Consider the following 19,634-nt stretch of genomic DNA (forward strand, 5'->3'; position numbering starts at 1 on the left):
TAATATTTTTTTTAGTGTTTAAAAAATGGTTAGATGCCACTAAGTAGGTGGCATAGCCTTAACCACGTGTTATAGGTTGAAAGTCCGAAGACTTTTCTCGTCCTTATCGAGGGAGATGCTAACCTTCTCTCGGCTCATACAACACGAATTTTATAAGTACTGCATCTATATTTATACATGAAAAAGAAATCTCATCAAAACATGTGGGATTACTTGAAAGCCCTTAACAGCCGATTTTGTCATTATCTAAATAAAAATAAATTGGCTTTAAAATAATTTCAATATTATTTCTTTAAATTTCTTAATTAATCCTAAAAAATTGATAATTTTATGAAAAGTGTTTACGGATGACTACGTCACTACGCATGCGCAGTGTGGTTTTTCTGCTAAATCGACATTCTAATGATACCATTATTTTAATCAGCTGGATTACGTTTCTTAGCGTTTTCCATTTACAGTTTTAATAGTTTTTAATTGTATTTTATAGAATTTATTTTGATATTTCCACTGCACAGTAGTTTCAATATATTTCGGAAAAATCGGGAAAATTTTCGGGAATTTTTTTTTTTAGGTTTTCTGAACGAGCGGAATATATATTTTCTTGATCATGGATTTTTCTCTCTTTTTATTTGAAAATACACTTATTATGAATTTGATTAGAACAGTATTTTGTCGTATTCTAATTTTTTATTTAATCGTTGTTGGTTTGTCATTTATCATCATTTGATCTCGAAGTAACTTCTCAATAATAGTTCCCTTCACAGTTGCCTGCGCCATCTTGAAAGGTAGCCGTGCCTTTGCATCGAAGCGAGACAAACGGTGAGCTTGTAATGATAGAGACCTTTTTTTAACACCTTGGACAATTATTCACATGTCTCTATCATTGCAAGCTCACCGTTCGTCTCGCTACGATGCAAAGGCACGGCTACCTTTCAAGATGGCGCAGGCAACTGTGAAAGGGACTATTGTCTTGTCAACAGTAAACCAGTACTAACAGGTTAACTAACAACCTTAACCAGTACTTACTGGTTTTTCTATGTTCTCACGAATGTATTCTAAACAATGCAGTCACCCTTTAGAGCAAGGGTCTTGATTGGGTGAAATCCTGACACATGACAGGTAGTCCTCTGTTTCTTTCCGCTTATCATCTCTTATTTTCAAATCTAAAGATTTAGTAATTGTTGAGAAATTTCAAAACAATCGTTCTCGCCTCGACTTTTCATTTTCAAAGTAAAACCACGATAGGTAATAAAGGGAAGAGTTTTGATATGGCAGGATAGTAAGAAGTCCAAAACATGGCGTGCCTCCGCGCGCTCATCAGGAAAAAATTTATTGACCCAAAAACCATCGCGGACACTAAACTTTCACGATGCTTGAGCGTCCTTGATTTAACTGCCCTTGGTGTTGGCTCGACACTTGGGGCTGGAGTATATGTTGTTGCAGCTGAAATCGCCCGTGATGTTGCCGGACCAGCCGCAATTATTTCATTCCTAATCGCAGGAATAGCGTCTGTGTTATCTGGGCTTTGCTATGCGGAGTTTGGAGCCCGTGTACCCAAGACTGGCTCAGCTTACGTATACAGCTATGTGACGATTGGAGAGATCGTGGCGTTCATAATTGGATGGAATTTGGTGTTAGAGTACATGATCGGTGCTGCGGCTATCTCAAGGGCTTGGAGCGCTTACTTTGATTCTGTCTTACATGATCAAATTCGCAAATTTATCACTACGAAAATTGGAGAAATTAACGTGAGCGGACTTGGTAATTATCCCGATTTTTTGGCCTTGTCGATTTGTTTATTGATCACATTGATCCAGTTAACTGGGGTCAAGAAATCCACTCGTTTTATCTTCCTGATCACATTGGTCAACATTGGGGTGATTACTGTGATCATTGGCGTTGGAGCCACCCTTGCGCAGCCCAAGAACTGGAGTAATTTTATGCCGTATGGAACAACTGGCGTACTTGCAGGTTCAGCGACGGCATTTTTTGCGTTTGTTGGGTTTGATGTAATAGCAACCACAGGAGAGGAGGCTAAGAATCCCAGCAAGTCTATTCCAATCGCTATAGTATTATCTCTACTGATATGCTTTATTGCCTACTTTGGTGTTACGGCGGCAATCACGTTGGTGGTGCCTTACAATGAGCTCCAGTTGGGCGCTGCTCTGCCTAAAGCGTTTGCACAGCGAGGTGCCTACTTTGCTCAGTACGTGATTGCTGTAGGAGCATTGTGTGGAATGACAGCTGCCATCAATGGCGGGCTCTTTCCCCTTCCTCGTCTCCTCTACGCTATGGCTTCCGATGGACTTATCTTTAAGTTCTTCGCCTATATCAGTAAGAAAACTGAAGTCCCTCTGGTAGGGACGTTATTTTCAGGTGCTCTCTCGGGTATCCTTGCGATGCTTTTTGAGCTCCAAGAGCTTGTAGAAATGATGTCCATTGGGACCTTACAAGCGTACACTATCGTGTCCACGTGCGTTCTTGTCTTGCGCTACCAACCTGGTGGAATCGGTATCACCCTTAACGACGAACCGCAAGACAAAGAACTTGAGGGCTCAGCCCCCGCGCCTACCAAAGAGCCAACTGAAAAATCCGGCAAAATTGCTAGGTATTCCATAGCGTTCCTCTTTATAAATTTCTTTGGACTGAGCGCGTTTCTCATTCATGGAATGGTGCCAATGTTCCACTTAAAGCCCTGGGCCATTTTTGTTGCAGTTTTCTTGGTCATTACGTTTGTTGTCTGTATTATTCTTATTGGTATTCAACCCAGGAGTCGAATCAGGCTGCCCTTTAAAGTTCCACTAGTGCCCTTTTTGCCCTTAGCATCCATGTTTATCAACATATACCTGATGATGGAACTCAGCTCAGTTACTTGGATTCGGTTTTGCCTTTGGATGATTATTGGTAAGAAGAAAAGAGCTCCGGCTTACGAATTAATGAATCCTCTTTGATTACTGGTAATACAGTTCTGGTTTTGAAGTAAGAAGTGCCGGGGTTGTAGCGATGACAGCCCCAATTCTCGGGAACCCAGGGGTAAAATTCTGTCGCTCATTTCTCGCTTCCAGAGACAGAAGTTTACCACTGGGTTAATCCCGAGGATGTGAGAGCTGCCCTCGCCTCTCAACAAGGTGACTTGGTTTCAATTTCCCGCAATCGTTGTCGTATGAGAGTACAATTGTTCGTTGGTTTTCTCCTGTGCTTCGAGGATTTTTCTCTTGGTTCTCCGGTCTTCCTTCCCCCGCAAAAATTACCTTATGAAATTCCAATCGGAGCTCAGTTGAAGAGGAGCCACACTGTGGAACCACTGTTTAATTCGTAGTATTGTTATTATTATTATAATGTCAAGACAAACAATAGAATAACAAACTAAAAGTACACTGTAGACAATACGTGTAATTAGTCGTGATAGAAGAATTAGCGTGATTGTTTCTTAGCGCACTGTCTGCAAAGCAAGTTGTCCGTAGCTCGATGTGCCAAAAGGTCGTACACTTACAACTTCTCTTCACTGTGATTGGTTGGCGCGCATTTTGTCGCATCTTCATTGGCTAAAATCCAAAGCAGAAGCCATTTGAGTGTCGTGGTATCATTTTCCCGCCCTTATCTCAGTTGAGCTGTGAAATGAATAGAGGTTTTGTACCATCACGTCGACGGCTGCCATGTTCACATGAAAAAGAATTCCTGAGACTGACTAAAGGGATTATATTGTTCTGCAATCTAACGTGATCATGCAAAACCTCTATTGCACGTCCTTTAAGCTCTCTCAAATTACTTAAAAGTTAACGATAAAATAAGAATACATGTACATTCCGTTTAAAATTCGTCTTTTTTACCAACAGGTATGTGTATTTATTTCTTTTACGGGATACGTCATAGTGTCGAAGGACAACGTCAAAAAGAGCTAGGCAACTACATTCCTTTACAACAAGTCGATGAAAAGGACCCAAAAGAGACCTCTGAGGAACCCCAACCAAAAACAGACGAAGACAAACCAGAAGCAGCGAAAGAAAAAACATCAGACGATAAACAAGATGAATTCAGTACTCCATCTTAACTGTTCATAAAATTAAATATTAAGTTCATACGGTTTCATTTTTCAATTATTCGAGGACCTCTTCACTTTGGGGAATAGAGCTGTTAAGTTGTGACGTATTTCCGTGTAAAGAAAAACGCTACAATGCAGTGGAAAATGTTGTCAATGACTCAAACTCCACCTTAAACATTTAGAAAACTGTAAAACAAATTCTGAAAATGAATGGAAGAAAAGGTAAAAAAAAAACTTTATAAGACTAGCTGCTTTTTGTTTGAGATGTGGAAGTCGTTTTTCCATATGATTGACATCACACTTAGAATATCTGTTGAATTCTTTCTCAAGTAAAACAAATTATATTGTTTCAACCATCGTGTTTTTGTGCGTATGCACAAATAGCAACATGTATATATAATATGGGGAACGGATAATTATTTAAAGAAAATTATTTATATAGTTAATGGGGTAGAAATTGTTTTTTACTTTGTTTGCAAGCCGATAAAGAGTTACTACAGTATATAGGCATAAGGGAAAAAGGGATGTGTCGAGAGTTGTGAGAAGGAAACCCTTTCCCTACCTCCCGAGAAAAGAAATCAGGCACATCCTAGCCTGCTATACAGGCATCCTTAGGATCTGTCATGCAACCTGGGGAGGGAAATGTTGTGTGACAGAACCTAAGAACAGCTGCTTTGGAGGTTAGGTACATCCTTGAGTGATAGTAACATCACATAGAATATAGCCAGCATTATTTTCTTAATTGGACAGGTCTTGTTGATATGGGATTAATTAGGCAGCTATATAATTAATAGATAATGGGATTTCATGCTCCCCAATCAAGAAATAATTGGACTCGAAAAATTCCTACAGCCTCATCCAATTTTGGAAGTCCTCAGAATTTTCCTTGTCCAATTGCATGGAGTCCTATTACATATACTAATTGGACAGTTACCTATATGGGATAAATGAGAAGCTGTATAATTAAATTGATAAATGTATAATTTAGTGTGTGAAAGATGGTATAACCATTAATTATATATGGATGTTATTTGCAGCACTTAGCTGCAAAAGATATATTCAAATGCTTATATATGTAGTTGAATTATTTGAATAAAGTATTATAGGATATCAGATGGTGTCAGTCATTCAGTAAGCTATGTTATAGAATATCATAATATTATTGCATGGTGTTGCTTTGGGAAGGTTATCTTTATTGTTTATGTGGTGTTTAAGGAATTTTTTTTGGTCATAAGATTGTCAGTGCTTTGCATGTAAACTCGGGTTCCTTGCGTCAGAACTGGAGTCAGAGACAAAAGCAGTTCATGCACAAAATAATTTTAAATATCAAAACCACTTGTCTTAAGTGGAATCGTCTTGATTTGATAATCCTTTTTTCACTAATTTTTTTTTACTATGTTTTGCTTTTATCAATATAATTTATTCATCTGCTTAGGTACAGCTTGATGAAAGTTGTTAAATCGGAAGAGTAAAGAGGCCTGTTTTGATCCTAGAAGAAATTCAGAATATTCTAATATTAGACAGGGAAAAACATTACCGGTAAAGCAGAATTTTTTGAAAGTTCTCCGACTCCGAGAGATTCCAACTCCTATATTCCGATTCTGTCAAGAGCTCACAAAATATGTGGTCTTCCTGTGGTTGAGATTCCGAGGAAGAACGAGTAGCAATCTGGAGTTTCAAGGGAAGAAGAAAACTCGGGAGAAAAAATAGCAGAGAAAAAATCAATTCTACGAAGATTAATCGGCCCATCTTCAACCTGCAGACCCTCAGTAAGTTAAATATAATGTTTTGTCACATATATACGACTAAAAGCCATATTTAATTCGCTTTTTTTACGGTTAAAAGACGTCATTTCTAGCTTCCTGGAGCTCTTTACTTACGAATTAGGACAAACTTGGACAATTTCTACCACGCTTCTTCATTTCAATCCACTGCAATTTTTATATTATACCACCTGCAAACAAAATGAAAACTTAACTTCAAAGGGCCTGTTTAGGATTTTTTTCTGTGTGAAAAGTCGTTTTAAACTTGGTTTTTATTTTAATGGTCAGGTTTTTCGTTTGAGTTCGTTTTATTCATTTTTTTGTCCAGGGGGGAGGGGAGGGGGGTACCCTTGCCCGTTTAGGTGTTTAGGATAAGAATGTGCCGCAAGCCCTCTGAACCAGACCCTGTTCCAGAATAAAATGGCTGAAATTCATACTGTCCTGTTCCAGAGTAACATCATACATAAAACAACCTGTTCTGCTACTTGCGAAAAAAGATACCCTGTTACCCTGTTCCATAGAGAGAGCGTGTCATGTACCCCGTTTCCAGAGAGCAAGTGCAATTTTATACATCCTGTTCCAGAGTAGAATCGCGAATATATAGTGAATATAGGGAAGTACCCCACTCCCCCCCCCCCCCCAGTTTTTTTTGTCCAAAGAACAAAAGATATAGAGTCATGAACACAATTTAGGGTGAAAAGAGGAAGGACAGTTTTCTTAATGCTTTTTCCTTTAATTCTAGTCCTTTACAGAGTTACAATAATACTATACAGAATTACAAGTCTCCATGGCCTCACGAGGACCTGACTGGGATTTTTATCAGTGCAAGTGTGGAAATATCGTATTTGAATATAATACTATCACTGGAGAAAAATGCTTAACAGATACTTGGAAAGATGTAAGTTTAGTTAATAATATGATGCAAAACATTGGTATTGAGAAAAACACTATTTAATTTTATTGTTCAAAGCTGTGTTAGATTTTGGTATAGGCTCTTTAGGTTATAACTTTTCATTAGATAGTTATATAAGTTATCTAGTTGTCATCTTATAATTGTGAATAATTCATAGTTCATGAATTGTTCGTTTTTCCCTAATTAGTACCTTTTGTGCCTCACTCTTATTATGAATGCATGCCCAGTATGTTTTGACCAATCATCACACCGAATATTTTCTATCTAATCCCAACACTTGAAACTCCATTGAACAAGTGACAAGGTCTATAGTGCCCTATAGTCCCTAGTCCCTTCTCGTCAACCAAACATAGGACTCCCAGGATTAAACACAGGAGCAGAATGGGTAGAATGAGTATGGTACAAATATTGTCGCTATATTTCAGTGCACTATCAGCTGCATGGAACCAGTATCCTATGTGCCACCATGTGCACGGCCATTCACCACTGTTAGAATACCTGTATCACGCCCTCAAAGAAGTTTGGCTACCCAGACTACCGAGGGTGTTAGTACGAGGTCTGTTGATACCCAGACACCACCATCAACCTGCACATGCAATAGTAGCACTTTGCTACCAGCATCGGCAAGTGATACTTGCCCAAGCTGTGACACAGACCATGCCAATCTAAGTGAGGATAAATCACAATCTGTGCTCACAAATACCACTGTTGAAAATGAGAAAGATCTCTCAAAAGAAAAAGCAGATGTGAAAAATGATTTGGATAACCTTGATGTGGTATCCAATGAAAAAGATTCCCTTGTAGAAGAGAAGCACACGAGTAAACCAAGTACAAGCTCCCTTCTTGGTACTAAAGATAGGAAGGCTAATGTCAAAAAAGACGTGAAAGTCCCTACACCAAGCAAGAATGGTTATGACAGAATTCTCAGAAAGAGAAAAACTGATCCTCCAGTGGATGAAAAGGTTCTTGGCAAAGAGCCAAACTGTACACCCAAAAACTCAAAGAGAAGAGTATAAAATTCAATTTTCGTCACTATGAAAAGAAGTGCTGCAAACTTGAAAAGAGTTTTTAAAAAACTTTCTTGAGACTGTAATCTATGGGGGGGGGGGGGGGTTGTATAGACACTATTAATAAAGTAAAATATAATGTATTAAATGTATTGTGTAACTTATATCCTGTCAAAAAAAGAAGCTAGAAAAAGGAAAACTGCTTGAAATTGTACATGTAATCTGTTTAAGACTAAGCATTGTATCATGCATATATAGGTGGCAGAATGGCTTGAAAAAAATTTATTTTTTCTTTAGTAAACATTGTGCAATTTTCTTTGTTGAAGGGGTGTGAGAGTGTTTCTTGTCTACATGGTCTGTGCATGTTTAATTATATCACCTTCATTACAAATGCAGAGTTAGAAGACATCTCGAGATATTTACTTTTGTTCCCAGTGTTCCTTCTCTAGTAATATCCACTATTTCATACGAATTAACGACAAAATAGCTGCAATTAGACAATACATCTCTGGCTTTGTTTCACAGATATATGGCGAGCACTAAATAACTACGTCAACAACAGCTAAGCCAGTATATTAATGACCATTAATTGTAGATCTGTTATCAAAATAATGTATTAGAATTTCATAGGGTTATTTTCCAGTGCAATAAAATCAAAAAATAATCAGAATAGTGAAGTCCCTATTTTGGACTATTGTTTACAGTTTGCATCTAACAGACCATGTGTTGGGTTTGTGACCCCTTAATTTGAAGCCTGACATCCATACAGCTCTGCTCTCATGGAAATGTGTTGACTCCATGATTGGACAACAATTCTGACGAACCGAGCTTTGAATGGAGCTGCAAGGGTGTTGGTTACTATGCTTGTGGTATCTGTGTTTCCTGTAAAAATCTAATAGAAATTGTAACATTATCACCATTATGAAAATCACTATTATCATCACCACCACAACCATCATCATCACCATCATTATCAATATCATCAATAAACATCCTCACCATCAAAACATCTCACTTATCATCACAACATCATCATCATCACAACATCATTATCGTTATCATCATCATCAACATCATCACAACATCATCACCATCATTAACATTAACATCACAACATCCTTATAACCATCATCAACATCATCATCTTCATCACAATGTCATCGTCATCATCATTAACATCATCATCAATATTTTTATTAAAACATCTTCATTATCAGCATCATTACCAACATCATAAGCATCATCATCACAACATTGTTATTATCACAACATTTTCATCATCATCATCAATATCAGCATCATCATCACAACAGTAATGGGCTTCCTGTGTTCTTTTACGAAATGACATCCGGTTAGACGGATCGTCAATTCTTCATGACGATCCGTTTCATTTCGTGTGTAGTAATGGTTATTATCACAACTTTATCAACATAAAAACAAAACATCATTAGATGTTCTGAGGTTGAAGAAAAAGCGCTGTCATGTTTTATTTGACAAAATAAACGCCATCTTGGAGGTATAAATAAAATTGGAAGCTTCCATTTGAACCCTACATCATCTTAATTATTCTTCGTTTGCACGTTACGTCATCGTGGCCATGTTGGTACCATTTAGCGAAAGATTTCTCATTAGCATCCATTGTTAACGGTACCAAAATGGCCGCCATGTTTTTTGTCTTTTAACTCTTTTGGGAATGCTAGCAACCCATCAATAGTTTACCTTCAACTCTCCGCCTGTAGTGTAATTGTTCCATGCGACACCATCCAGTCCATACTGAAGACTGTAAGTCTTCACCCACTGTTTAACCACTGCTGAAAATAAGTAGTCCCTCCCCTGGGTTGCTACTTTGGTGATGTAACACTCTAGACCGAGTTCCACCTGCAAATACTCTCCCACTTGATTCACTTTGGCACTCCACGCTGATCCGTGATATCCTTGAGGCCCTTTATCCCGCTTATTGTTAAGTCTTCCTTGAAATGAATCATGGTTAAACGCTGCGTAAACGCTACTAGCGGTAATGGCTGAGTCGTTTATCCTTCCGTCCTCCATACCGAGTGCCATACAACAATCAGGTGATAAACCTGAAACAGTATTCAATTAAATAATTAACACTACTTGAAAATTCTTATTTTTCCGTCAACATTTGCCGGAAATTCTGTGGTGAATGTGATTGGCTATTTATATATTTCCTATATGAGAAATTAAATTTCCTCTACAAAACCTAACTGCGTGGTATGACTTTGATCAGCCCAGAACTTGTTTCAGGTTTTGATCTGTGAGTTAGCCGTGCCCTGACTTTGATCAGCCCAGAGGTTGTTTCAGGGTTCGATCTTTGAGTTAGCCGTGCCCTGATTTAGATCAGCCCGCGCAGAGGTTGTTTCAGTGTTCAATCTGTGTGGTAGCCGTGCCCTGACTTTGATCAGACCAGAGGCTGTTTCCAGCTGAGCTGACTGACTGCGTTCCCCGAAAGGAATCATGGGTCAACTATAAGCATTTTCCTAGCAGGGACTGAGTATAATGTAGGTTTCTCTTGTCGATTGAAAGTGGAACTCCGCCATGAGCTCGACTGGCGTTTATGATAAATTTTACTATATTAATATACATACCAGAGCACTTTAGTGCAAGAGTCAAAGGATCTTGAACACAGTTCTTGTAAGCAGGGCATGAAGCACACGTGTTAAAACAGGCGAAGGTGTCCCACGAGAAGTCGGGTTTGCAGATTTGAAGGTTGGTACATGAACTGGATGTGCAAGGGTTCTGGAATTTGATTCAATCTTTTAAGCATGAACGTTTATATTTGATTCAGCATGCAGCGGTCTAACTGGAAATGATACGGAATAAAAATCTATATTCTGCTCTGCGCATGCTCTGCTCTTCCTCGCTCCGCCCTGCTCTGCTTATGTCTTCTCATTTCTGCTCTACTATTGTACTTTCCCATGGGAGATCAATGATGCACGTACTCATTTACTCACCTTAATAGGACAATATTCAGGCACCTTCCTTTACGACCACGTGATCAGGAAATCCCACGTGATCTGTATCACTCAGCTCACACGTCCTACTCATTCCTCGTGTGGGACCCAAGTTGTACGATACGCATGCGTCATTCATAAAGCACTCGTGTTGACATTGTTCCAGGCCCGGAGAAAGCACGTTGGATGTGTGAATGGTGTGGTTGGCTAAGATTTTGTCTTTGATGCAATCTAGAAAAACCAGGTCTCTGCAGCCATCAGATGCTTTGGAAAAAAATGCGATAATTTCATGTGATAACAGAGAATTTTTTAAATTTCTGATAAAATCTATTGTTTTTATTTAGTTTACAAACGCTCTCTTATAGATTTTTTCATTTTTTTGTCAAATGGAAAATTACGATACAAAGTTCGTTAATATACACATAACCGTGAAAAATGAAAAAACTATGGAATACCGTTTTGTGTGTACTCATGTAAATTTTTTTTTCTTTGTTTTTTTTTTTTGTTTTTTTGTTTTGTTTTTTCAAATAAAACTTTTTAATAACGAAAGAAGATTTTTAAAAGACATCTTCAAATTTGAAAGGTTCAACTCATCAAGAATCTCATAAAGCTGTTACAGGTGGAAATACTGAAGTTTGATTGGCTGACTTGATTTTGCTAAACTAATCCTAAATATTAAGTAATAACTGCATGATTAGATGGTCTTCAATTATGCATGCCTAACAGTTTTAGGAAGACTGCAAATTATCCATCGATCTCATTCACGAAAATTTTCCAAATACTTTTTTCCTTCTAGTTTTTTCCTTTAAAAAAACGTTAACCGATTTTTAACCTTGGTAGTCTGAATGTGCTGGTATAGTTGTAATTGAGATTTCTTTGTTTGTAAACTTTGTAATTTTTTTTCTTTCTTTTCTTTTCTTTTTTTTGATTGTAGAACTTAAAAGAGAGAGAGAGAGAGAGAAAGCGAAAACGTACGGGTCGAAACCTGAAACAACCTCTGGGCTGATCTAAGGCAGGGCATGGCTAACTCACAGATAGAACCCTAAAACAACCTCTGGGCTGATAAAAGTCAGGGCATGGCTAACTCGCAGATCAAACCCTGAAACAACCTCTGGGCTGATCAAAGTCAGGGCATGGCTAACTCACAGATCAAACCCTGAAACAACCTCTGGGCTGATCTAAGGCAGGGCATGGCTAACTCACAGATAGAACCCTGAAACAACCTCTGGGCTGATCTAAGTCAGGGCATAGCTAACTCACAGATAAAACCCTGAAACAACCCCTGGGCTGATCAAAGTCATGGCACGGCCAAATCACAGACCCCCGAAACTAAACTCAGAGGCGAATACACTACCGGTACACCACCCTTAAAACTTAATGATACTAATCTAGAGTTCTTACGTCGAACAGGTGTGACGGATAGAATAAGAGGTAGAGAGGTGATGAACCACAAGGCGAGCATAATTCTAAATCACATCACACCAGTTGGAGAGACTTGTTAGTTCACTATCGCGTCTGTGAGCTAATATACAAAGGTTGTTTACAGTTTTGAAGTCTCAGTCGAAAAATGAAATGACAGATGGTGCTACTCTTTATATCATTACATGTTATTTGGCTATTGCAATGAAATACCAAAAATGGGTTGATTATAGCATCACAGGGAGCCCACCTTCGGAGATAAAAATAAAGGACGCGAAAACAATTACTGTCGTTCTACTCGTGAACCGTAAACACTCGAGTTTATTTTAATTTATTTTCTATTTTTATAAATATGCTTTTATTTTTTCTTTTCCTTTCATCATTTCATCTCCTTGAATAGCTTTTATAAACTTTCAATATATATAACTCGAATATTCTATTGTTTTCGATTCTTAATCTCAGTGAATTGGTTGACAAATTGTGCCAAACATTTTGTGCCATAGTCCTGCCTAATTACCGATTTACCTAGCAACATTTAGCCACAACTTCTTTTGCCACAAATTAGAGAAAAATTAAGGAAGGGCAATTTTATTGTTGAGAAGCTTCGAGAAAATTTACCGAATCCTTGGGGAAACCGCCTGAGAAATGGTTCTTTTCTGTTTTTTCTAATAGACCGTCTAGTTAACTTATTTTTCTGTTACTTGCTTTATCAGTATTACGACAGTAAAGAACGTTTGGTTATTTCGAAAATTAGCATGCATTATTAATTTAGTGGAAGCCTAAAAAATAATCGTTTTTCAAGTTAAGTCAAGTTTGAAGTTCACTATTGAAAAATTTGAATGTTAATATAGAGTTTCTCTGTTTGTGGTGTGGCTCCAATTTGTAATAATAAAAAATAGTGTGCCATAGTCCTGCCTAATTTTCGATTTACCTAGCATCATTTAGCCACAACTTCTTTTTCCACGAAGATTAATTAATATAGGAAATCGCACTATTTGGAGTACAATTCGGAATTTGTAAGTACGCGAGTGATGTTTTGAAAGTTTTCAAAATTGGACGAGCCTTTAGGCTAATAAGCCTTTTCATAGCTTAAGAATCGATTCCACTGCGAATGCGATTTTATCCCGAATTTCTCACCTTCTTTTGTTTAATTAAGAACAAAAGAAGGTTTAGTCAAAAGAAGGTGAGAAATTCGGGATAAAATCACATGCGCAGTGGGATCGATTCTTAAACTATGAAAAGGCTTATTCAATTTGAGTGCAAACCTTAAACAAAGAAATGATACTCTAGGGAATGACATGTGGTCTGAAATGGGTAAACATTACGTCAGAGCCGAGGAAGTCTATTGGGACTCTACAGGGTACAATTTGGGGTTTAATTGTACTCCTCTTGTCCAATTAGAATCGAGTAATTTTTTAGTGTATTATAAATAAACTACTAGTATATAACCAATCAAAATTCAATATATTTTTTGTAATTTATGGTAGAAGCATGCGCAGAGCAGAGAACACGCCGTTTGCATGATGGCGTCTTCTTACTACCAAAATGCTTCGCAAATTTATTTTCAATTTTCATTGAATTTAAATTATAAACGTATTAGTGAAAAAATGAAGAGCTTCTTAAAAAATAATAAAAATGTTGATTCACTAGTACTTTTCACGAAATATTTTTTTAGAAAACAGGTTTTACAAGTTTTACTGGAGAAGGAAAAACTGAACTGGATATTTACAAAAACCTTCTCGGGTTTACGATACAACTTTTCTTTATTAAAAAGGGCCTTAGATCAGTTCAGAGGCAGGTTGCTTCAAAGTATCAATAAAATTTGAAGGTTTAAAAAAATGAAACATGAAGTCAATAAAAGTGAACTTGAAAACTGTGGATTCATTTTATATTGGAATTTCGAAGTGCCATTTTCATTTTGTATAATACAGTGGTTATCATGCTGCTCAACATTTTAACAAAGGCAGCTGCTCGATGCATTGGTCTGGTCATAAAATATTAACTCATTTTGTCAGACATTTGCCCATCAATCACAAACTGTAACCAAATTCAAGAACTACCGGAAAATAGTACTAATCGAGACCTCGGTCTAAAAATAAAACAATCAGACAACGAAAAATAACGAAAAAATAACTGGAATCTGACCATGCTGCGAAGACAAGTCGATTATTCAAACTATGGTAAAAAAATATTTATTTTTCTTCTCTTTTTCTGCGTCCAATATGTAAATGGTAAGTACTGTAAGCCAAAAAATGGAATTATTCACACGAGTCACTATTCAAAATAAAAACTTTATCTTTTATCTAAGTTAAAAAGTTCAATACTTTACGTTTCAGTGTCGTCATTTATTTTATCAATTTTTTTTTGTTGAGAATTGTTCACACAATCTACAGATCGAGTCGAATCGCCGAAACCCTTGGTACCCTCTAGCGATAAGGATCCCAATTATAAATATAATCAAAAGAAAATTCTCTCCTATTTTCTGGGCCCGGTTGTACGAAGCCTGGATAGCGCTACCCGAAGGATAGATCTTGTCCAGTGGATAAATTTATTGGATGACAGCATCGATTTATCCTCTGGATAAGGATTTTCGGTCGGATAGCGCTACCCAACCTTCGTGCAACCGACAACTGCATAAATCGACCGACAAATGCATGACTCAAATTTTTACTTTTTTATATCGCAATTAGTTACAAACCGAAAATAGTATTATTAAATAGATTTTACTGATACTGGCAGTAGTATTTTAGTAAAATTTTTGGGATTTGTTTTGTGAGTCATGTTAGAAGGATCGACTTGCTTGTGAAAAACACTCCAAGTTTTCGTTAGTTATAAAGTTTCGAAATTTTACGAATCAGTAACCAAATATCTTTTTTTTATTTACTTTATTCATTTATATATTTTTTATTACATACATTTTATTATTAAATATACAAAGTAACACAGCACGGGTCGTACAGGGAGCATTCTGTACACTTGTTCCAATGGTTGTATTGTCCCTCGCAATACCAGCAGCTTCACACAACAAAAGGAATCTTCGTAAAGCATAAATTTGTCTATTGTTCGCCGTTCATTCCACTCACCATCTATATCTATAACACGCCGTCCACACGAAAATCTGTAAACGGCGTTTGCAAAAGCATCTACTTTGGAGAGCGTTTTCAAACGTATGCGTTTACGGTGAGCGTCTTCATCGTTTACGTGTGGACGGAAGGGCTAAGCGCATCAAAAAGTATGCATTTACAAATGAAAACGTATATATGTAGACGGGGTCTAATTCCGCTCTATTTTTTCAAAGGATCTGATGGCTGCAGAGACCTGGTTTTTCTAGATTGTATCAAAAACCAGACCTTAGTCAACCACACCATTCACACATCCAACGTGCTTTCCCCGGGCCTGGAACAATGTCAACACGAGTGCTTTATGAATGACGCATGCGCATCGGGCAGAATGGCTATTGTTTAATGGACATCATTATCAAACTCCATCTAAACTCAATTATTGACATCATCTCAAAATGAATATTAATGACAAAAAAAAAGGGATGAGTGATTGGTCCTTAGTATTCCCTAAAGAGACTGAGCCTCCTTATTAGTATGTTGAAAATCAGCTCCATGAAATTCACACCTGTCAATCACTTTCATAGCAGCCAGATTTGTTTGTTGTTTTTAAACCCAGTGATTAATTACGATTTTTTTGCAATTAAAATCGCCAATACTGAGGGGATTTAAAAGCGGGCCGCCAAACTTATGGAAACTTTGATTTTAGGAGTCTGGTCCGAAGTATGATTATTCGTAGATAATGATCAATATCTATTCTTGATCAAGGTTTTCATTATTTTTTATTTCAAACATTTCATTTTACTGAAATAAGCATTAGTCATGACTTTCTTAGTGCTTGTTGGCTCCTAAAAGAGCCGTTTTTATTTTTATTTTAGCTATTCCTCTCTGAACTGAAAGGTCACTCTTCGTATGTGTCGAGCCTTAATCTTGTTGTTTCCATTGTAAAAAGATGGCGCTTTGCCCAGGTGTAGCTTCACTAAGAGGGTCGTTGTTTGTGAGAGTAAAACTTACTCGACAAGACTTTGACTGTCGAGAGTTTATTGTTTTGATGTGAATAAAACTCATTCGACAAGACTTTGGTTTTAAGAGGGTCGTTGTTTGTGAGAGTAAAATTTATTCTACAAGACTCTGACTGTCGAGAGTTTATTGTTTTGATGGTGGATGGGTATTTTAACCAGCAATCATATGGTTTTATTGAAGCGTCGAGGCACGTAGGACGGATGTGTCGAGCATTCGAGCGAAACCAGAGCGTGGGTGTTTCCAGAGTAACGATCGGATAGGTTTTCTCTAGGGAGATAAGTAGGCGGAGCTAAACCTTGTGCGGGAAATTTGAAATGTGCTCAGCCTTGAATACTAATGTAGCCGAAACTATTTATCTTGCTTGAAGTTTAATTCCCGCTAGCCAGATAGTTATTGATGGTCAGCTGATAAGATGAAGACTGAATTTCATATTCGATTTATCATTTCCCGCTGGTAGTGAGATCATTTGATGTTTGAATGACTATAAAAAAGAACGCAAACATTTAAGCATGTCGGGTGTAGATACATAATCGACCAAAATGTACCCAATATTAAAACTTCTTTCCCGTCGTGAGTTTGTAAGAGAAACAAAAAAAATCAATGGAACACATTTGATAAATATTTCGTCTTCCGAAACCAGCTGGTAGCAGTTGAAAAAAAAAAGAAACAGCAGAGTTAGAACCAATATTCGCGGCAGACTTGACGCGTTTTGACTGTTTTCTTTGTAAATTTGCTTCAAAGATTTGAACTTCCCGCGCCGAGCTCGAAACACTGAGGTGTAGTAATTAAATTTGCATAATGATATGTCCAGCCATTCTGCCCGATGGTATCGTACAACTTGGGTCCCACACTGGGAATGAGTAGGAAATGTGAGCTGAGTGATACAGATCACGTGGGATTTCCTGATCACGTGGTAGGGAAGGAAGGTGCCGAATATTGTCCTATTAGGGTTAGTACGATGAATCACTTTACGAAAGAAGCTGAACTTTGAACCTCTTTTCGTACGAGTGGGAAACGTACGATGGCGACTTACAGCACGTACATGGTACGACATTCCGTAACATTGAAATGGCTTCCCATAAGCAAGGTTATCGTATGAGTGGGAAACATAGGTTACTGACTTACAGTATGTACACGGTATGACAAGCCGCATCATTGAAATGGCTTCCCATAAGATAGGAAATTATAAACGGTACTTACAGTTACAACACTACACGGTACGACAAGCCGTAACATTGAGATAGCTTCACATATGAGCATGGTAATCGTAAGAGAAGAAAACATAGGCTGCTGAATTACAGCACATACACGGTATAACAAGCCGTAGCATCTAATTGGCTTCCCATTGTCTTCCAGTAATCCATCCAACCACAGCGCGTGGGTACGGTTAGGGTAAGATACGATACGGCTACAGCAAGGCTATGAAAGTCGTACGCGTTTATCACTCATACAAAAAACCGTTCTAACAAAAAGCGACAGTACGGCTGCCAATATATTTTTCCTCCGCTCTTCATTACGTCGATTGATTTAATATGAACCAAGTGTTTCCTTGTTTTAACTTCAGAGCCCGTGTTCTTCAAAGTCTTGTCCAGCCGACCTGATATGCAAACCCGACTTCTCATGGGATACTTTTCACTGTTCTTGTTACATATCCAAACCTCTTGGAATGGAAGATGGACGGATACCAGACTCAGTTATAACAGCAAGTAGTGTGTACTCGATTGGCCACGAGGCTTTTCAGGGGAGACTTAATTACGTCGCGCCGTCAAATCTATCTCATTATTCTTCCTCTTGCTGGAGTGCTAAAATCAATCAGGTGGGCGAGTACTTGCAGGTGGATCTTGGTGAGGTGTTATCATCACCATGGTAGCGACACAAGGAAGGGATTCTGGTGCTAATATTCTGCAATACGTAAAGAGTTATACTTTGAAATTTAGCCAAAACGCGACATCCTGGATTGAATATAAAGAGGACAGACGCATAAAGGTAGTTAAAATTCAAATAAATTATAATTCAAATTATAAATCTCTAATATATTTTCATTGAAGAGCATCATGCATGAGGAGTAATTGCTCAAGTCTTCTGAGACACAGGCTCATGTTTAAACTTTCGACGTCTGATCGTAGTCAAATTTGGAATTTAATTTTTGAGGTGAGAAAAAAACCCGACAGAAACCCTCTGAGAAAACCAAAAACGAACTCTACTACTCAAAGAGGATGACAAGTTCAGGAATAAAATCCAGTGACTCGATCCAGGGTAGTAATTAACCCCTCAGGAGTCACTAACGACTACAGAAGACAACTGTATGGTTTTCTTTCTTTCAGCATTTTCAAGGCAATTCAGATAGGACGACGGTTGTTATCCACAAGCTCGCCGTTTCCATTGAAGCGCGTTTCGTAAGGATCGTAGTTCAAACGTGGCTAGGACACATCTCACTAAGGATGGAGCTCTATGGCTGTAAGAGACCTGCTTTCATTTATTAAGGCCACTTAGTCAAAGGCCAAGATACAGCAACTTCGGGACTGGGACGAGTTCTATTTTTAGAAAACGACGTTGATGATCCCAGATACCTTTGCGGGATGAAGCTGTTCTCAGTCTTGAAGAAACTATGCCCAGTCCCCGAAGAAACTATGCCCAGTCCCCGAAGACACTATCCCCAGTCCCCGAAGACACTATACCCAGTCCCCGAAGAAACTATCCTCAGTCCCCGAAGACACTATCCCCAGTCCCCGAAGAAACTATCCTCAGTCCCCGAAGACAATATACCCAGTCCCCGAAAAAACTATGCCCAGTCCCCAAAGAAACTATGCCCAGTCCCCAAACAAACTATCCTCATTCCCTGAAGACAACATACCCAGTCCCCGAAGAAAATATACCCAGTCCCGAAAAAACTTTTCTTAGTTCTTTAAATAGCTCTAGAAGAAACTATAATTTACACCCTCCAAAGAAACTATCCCTGAGTCCTGTTAGAAGAAACTTTCACCGTAGTCCCCTTGTAGATACCTTCAAATAAACTCGTCTCAAGCTGAGCTCGCGTGGACTTCGAGTATTTTTCCCAGCTTGTGCAATGTTACTAAATTGAAAAAAAAAAAAAAAAAAAAAAGATATTGCTCATCCAGATTTGATCACCAAGGCACCAAGAATCGTTTATATTCAGGATTAGAGTTAATTGATTTGCTTTGAACATTTCAGTTTAATTAGGTTCAACACCTACTTGGGTTATTTTAGATTTTTTTGCTCGCTTCCTTTCTAGGGCCCGATATTTCAAAGCCTTCATGATTAGTGCTAATCCTAGGTTAGCTCTAAATAATACCTACAGATGAACCTTAGACTAGCACTAATCGGGCTTTGAACCAGTGAGGTAAGAAAAATACACAGGAAACAAGGCCTGACCACCATGTTGGATGACCAAATCTCACATCCAGCATGGCGGGTA

General features: G+C 38.0%; 3 protein-coding genes, 1 non-coding gene and 1 pseudogene across 5 annotated transcripts; 3 read left to right on the plus strand and 2 right to left on the minus strand.

Moving 5' to 3' along the window:
* Nucleotides 1–20: 20 nt before the first annotated feature.
* On the minus strand, nt 21–145 carry LOC116299857 (U6atac minor spliceosomal RNA). Its single transcript, XR_004197526.2, has one exon. It is a non-coding gene; the product is annotated as a U6atac minor spliceosomal RNA (small nuclear RNA).
* A 650-nt stretch (nt 146–795) lies between these two features.
* On the plus strand, nt 796–5,144 carry LOC148908435 (cationic amino acid transporter 2-like). The gene is made up of 2 exons (XM_031708565.2): nt 796–2,904; nt 3,837–5,144. Exons 1-2 carry the CDS (start codon nt 1,296–1,298, stop codon nt 4,049–4,051), a joined length of 1,824 nt encoding a protein of 607 aa, XP_031564425.2. The 5' UTR covers nt 796–1,295; the 3' UTR covers nt 4,052–5,144.
* Nucleotides 5,145–5,704: 560 nt separating this feature from the next.
* LOC116299846 (uncharacterized) lies at nt 5,705–7,826 on the plus strand. Its single transcript, XM_031708566.2, has 3 exons — nt 5,705–5,811; nt 6,548–6,703; nt 7,144–7,826. Exons 2-3 carry the CDS (start codon nt 6,593–6,595, stop codon nt 7,732–7,734), a joined length of 702 nt encoding a protein of 233 aa, XP_031564426.2. The 5' UTR covers nt 5,705–5,811; nt 6,548–6,592; the 3' UTR covers nt 7,735–7,826.
* Nucleotides 7,827–8,362: 536 nt separating this feature from the next.
* Nucleotides 8,363–10,791, minus strand: LOC116299841 (lactadherin-like). The gene is made up of 4 exons (XM_089035870.1): nt 10,732–10,791; nt 10,332–10,482; nt 9,445–9,806; nt 8,363–8,617 (listed from the first exon to the last, which is right to left on the minus strand). Exons 1-4 carry the CDS (start codon nt 10,789–10,791, stop codon nt 8,468–8,470), a joined length of 723 nt encoding a protein of 240 aa, XP_088891996.1. The 3' UTR covers nt 8,363–8,467.
* A 6,230-nt stretch (nt 10,792–17,021) lies between these two features.
* On the plus strand, nt 17,022–19,245 carry LOC116299849 (neuropilin-2-like; annotated as a pseudogene). Its single transcript, XR_016120830.1, has 3 exons — nt 17,022–17,147; nt 17,763–18,184; nt 18,523–19,245. The product of XR_016120830.1 is annotated as a neuropilin-2-like (transcript).
* The last annotated feature ends 389 nt before the right edge of the window (nt 19,246–19,634 follow it).

Source organism: Actinia tenebrosa, unplaced genomic scaffold (assembly GCF_029948245.1).
Source record: "Actinia tenebrosa isolate PJP-AT-01 unplaced genomic scaffold, QUT_ActTen_1.0 PGA_scaffold3__52_contigs__length_22856419, whole genome shotgun sequence".
Lineage (NCBI taxonomy): Eukaryota > Metazoa > Cnidaria > Anthozoa > Actiniaria > Actiniidae > Actinia > Actinia tenebrosa.

What these genes read in the sequence shown, in the direction of transcription:
- LOC116299841 (XM_089035870.1), bottom strand. Translation starts at nt 10,791, where the DNA reads ATGAGTAGGACGTGTGAGCTGAGTGATACAGATCACGTGGGATTTCCT. An exon ending in TCTTGCACTAAAGTGCTCTG is followed by an intron (nt 9,807 to 10,331) that starts GTATGTATATTA and finishes ATACTGTTTCAG; the next exon opens with GTTTATCACCTGATTGTTGT. An exon ending in CTACAGGCGGAGAGTTGAAG is followed by an intron (nt 8,618 to 9,444) that starts GTAAACTATTGA and finishes AATTTCTATTAG; the next exon opens with ATTTTTACAGGAAACACAGA.
- LOC116299846 (XM_031708566.2), top strand. Translation starts at nt 6,593, where the DNA reads ATGGCCTCACGAGGACCTGACTGGGATTTTTATCAGTGCAAGTGTGGA. An exon ending in TAACAGATACTTGGAAAGAT is followed by an intron (nt 6,704 to 7,143) that starts GTAAGTTTAGTT and finishes GCTATATTTCAG; the next exon opens with TGCACTATCAGCTGCATGGA.
- LOC148908435 (XM_031708565.2), top strand. Translation starts at nt 1,296, where the DNA reads ATGGCGTGCCTCCGCGCGCTCATCAGGAAAAAATTTATTGACCCAAAA. An exon ending in TTGCCTTTGGATGATTATTG is followed by an intron (nt 2,905 to 3,836) that starts GTAAGAAGAAAA and finishes TTTTACCAACAG; the next exon opens with GTATGTGTATTTATTTCTTT.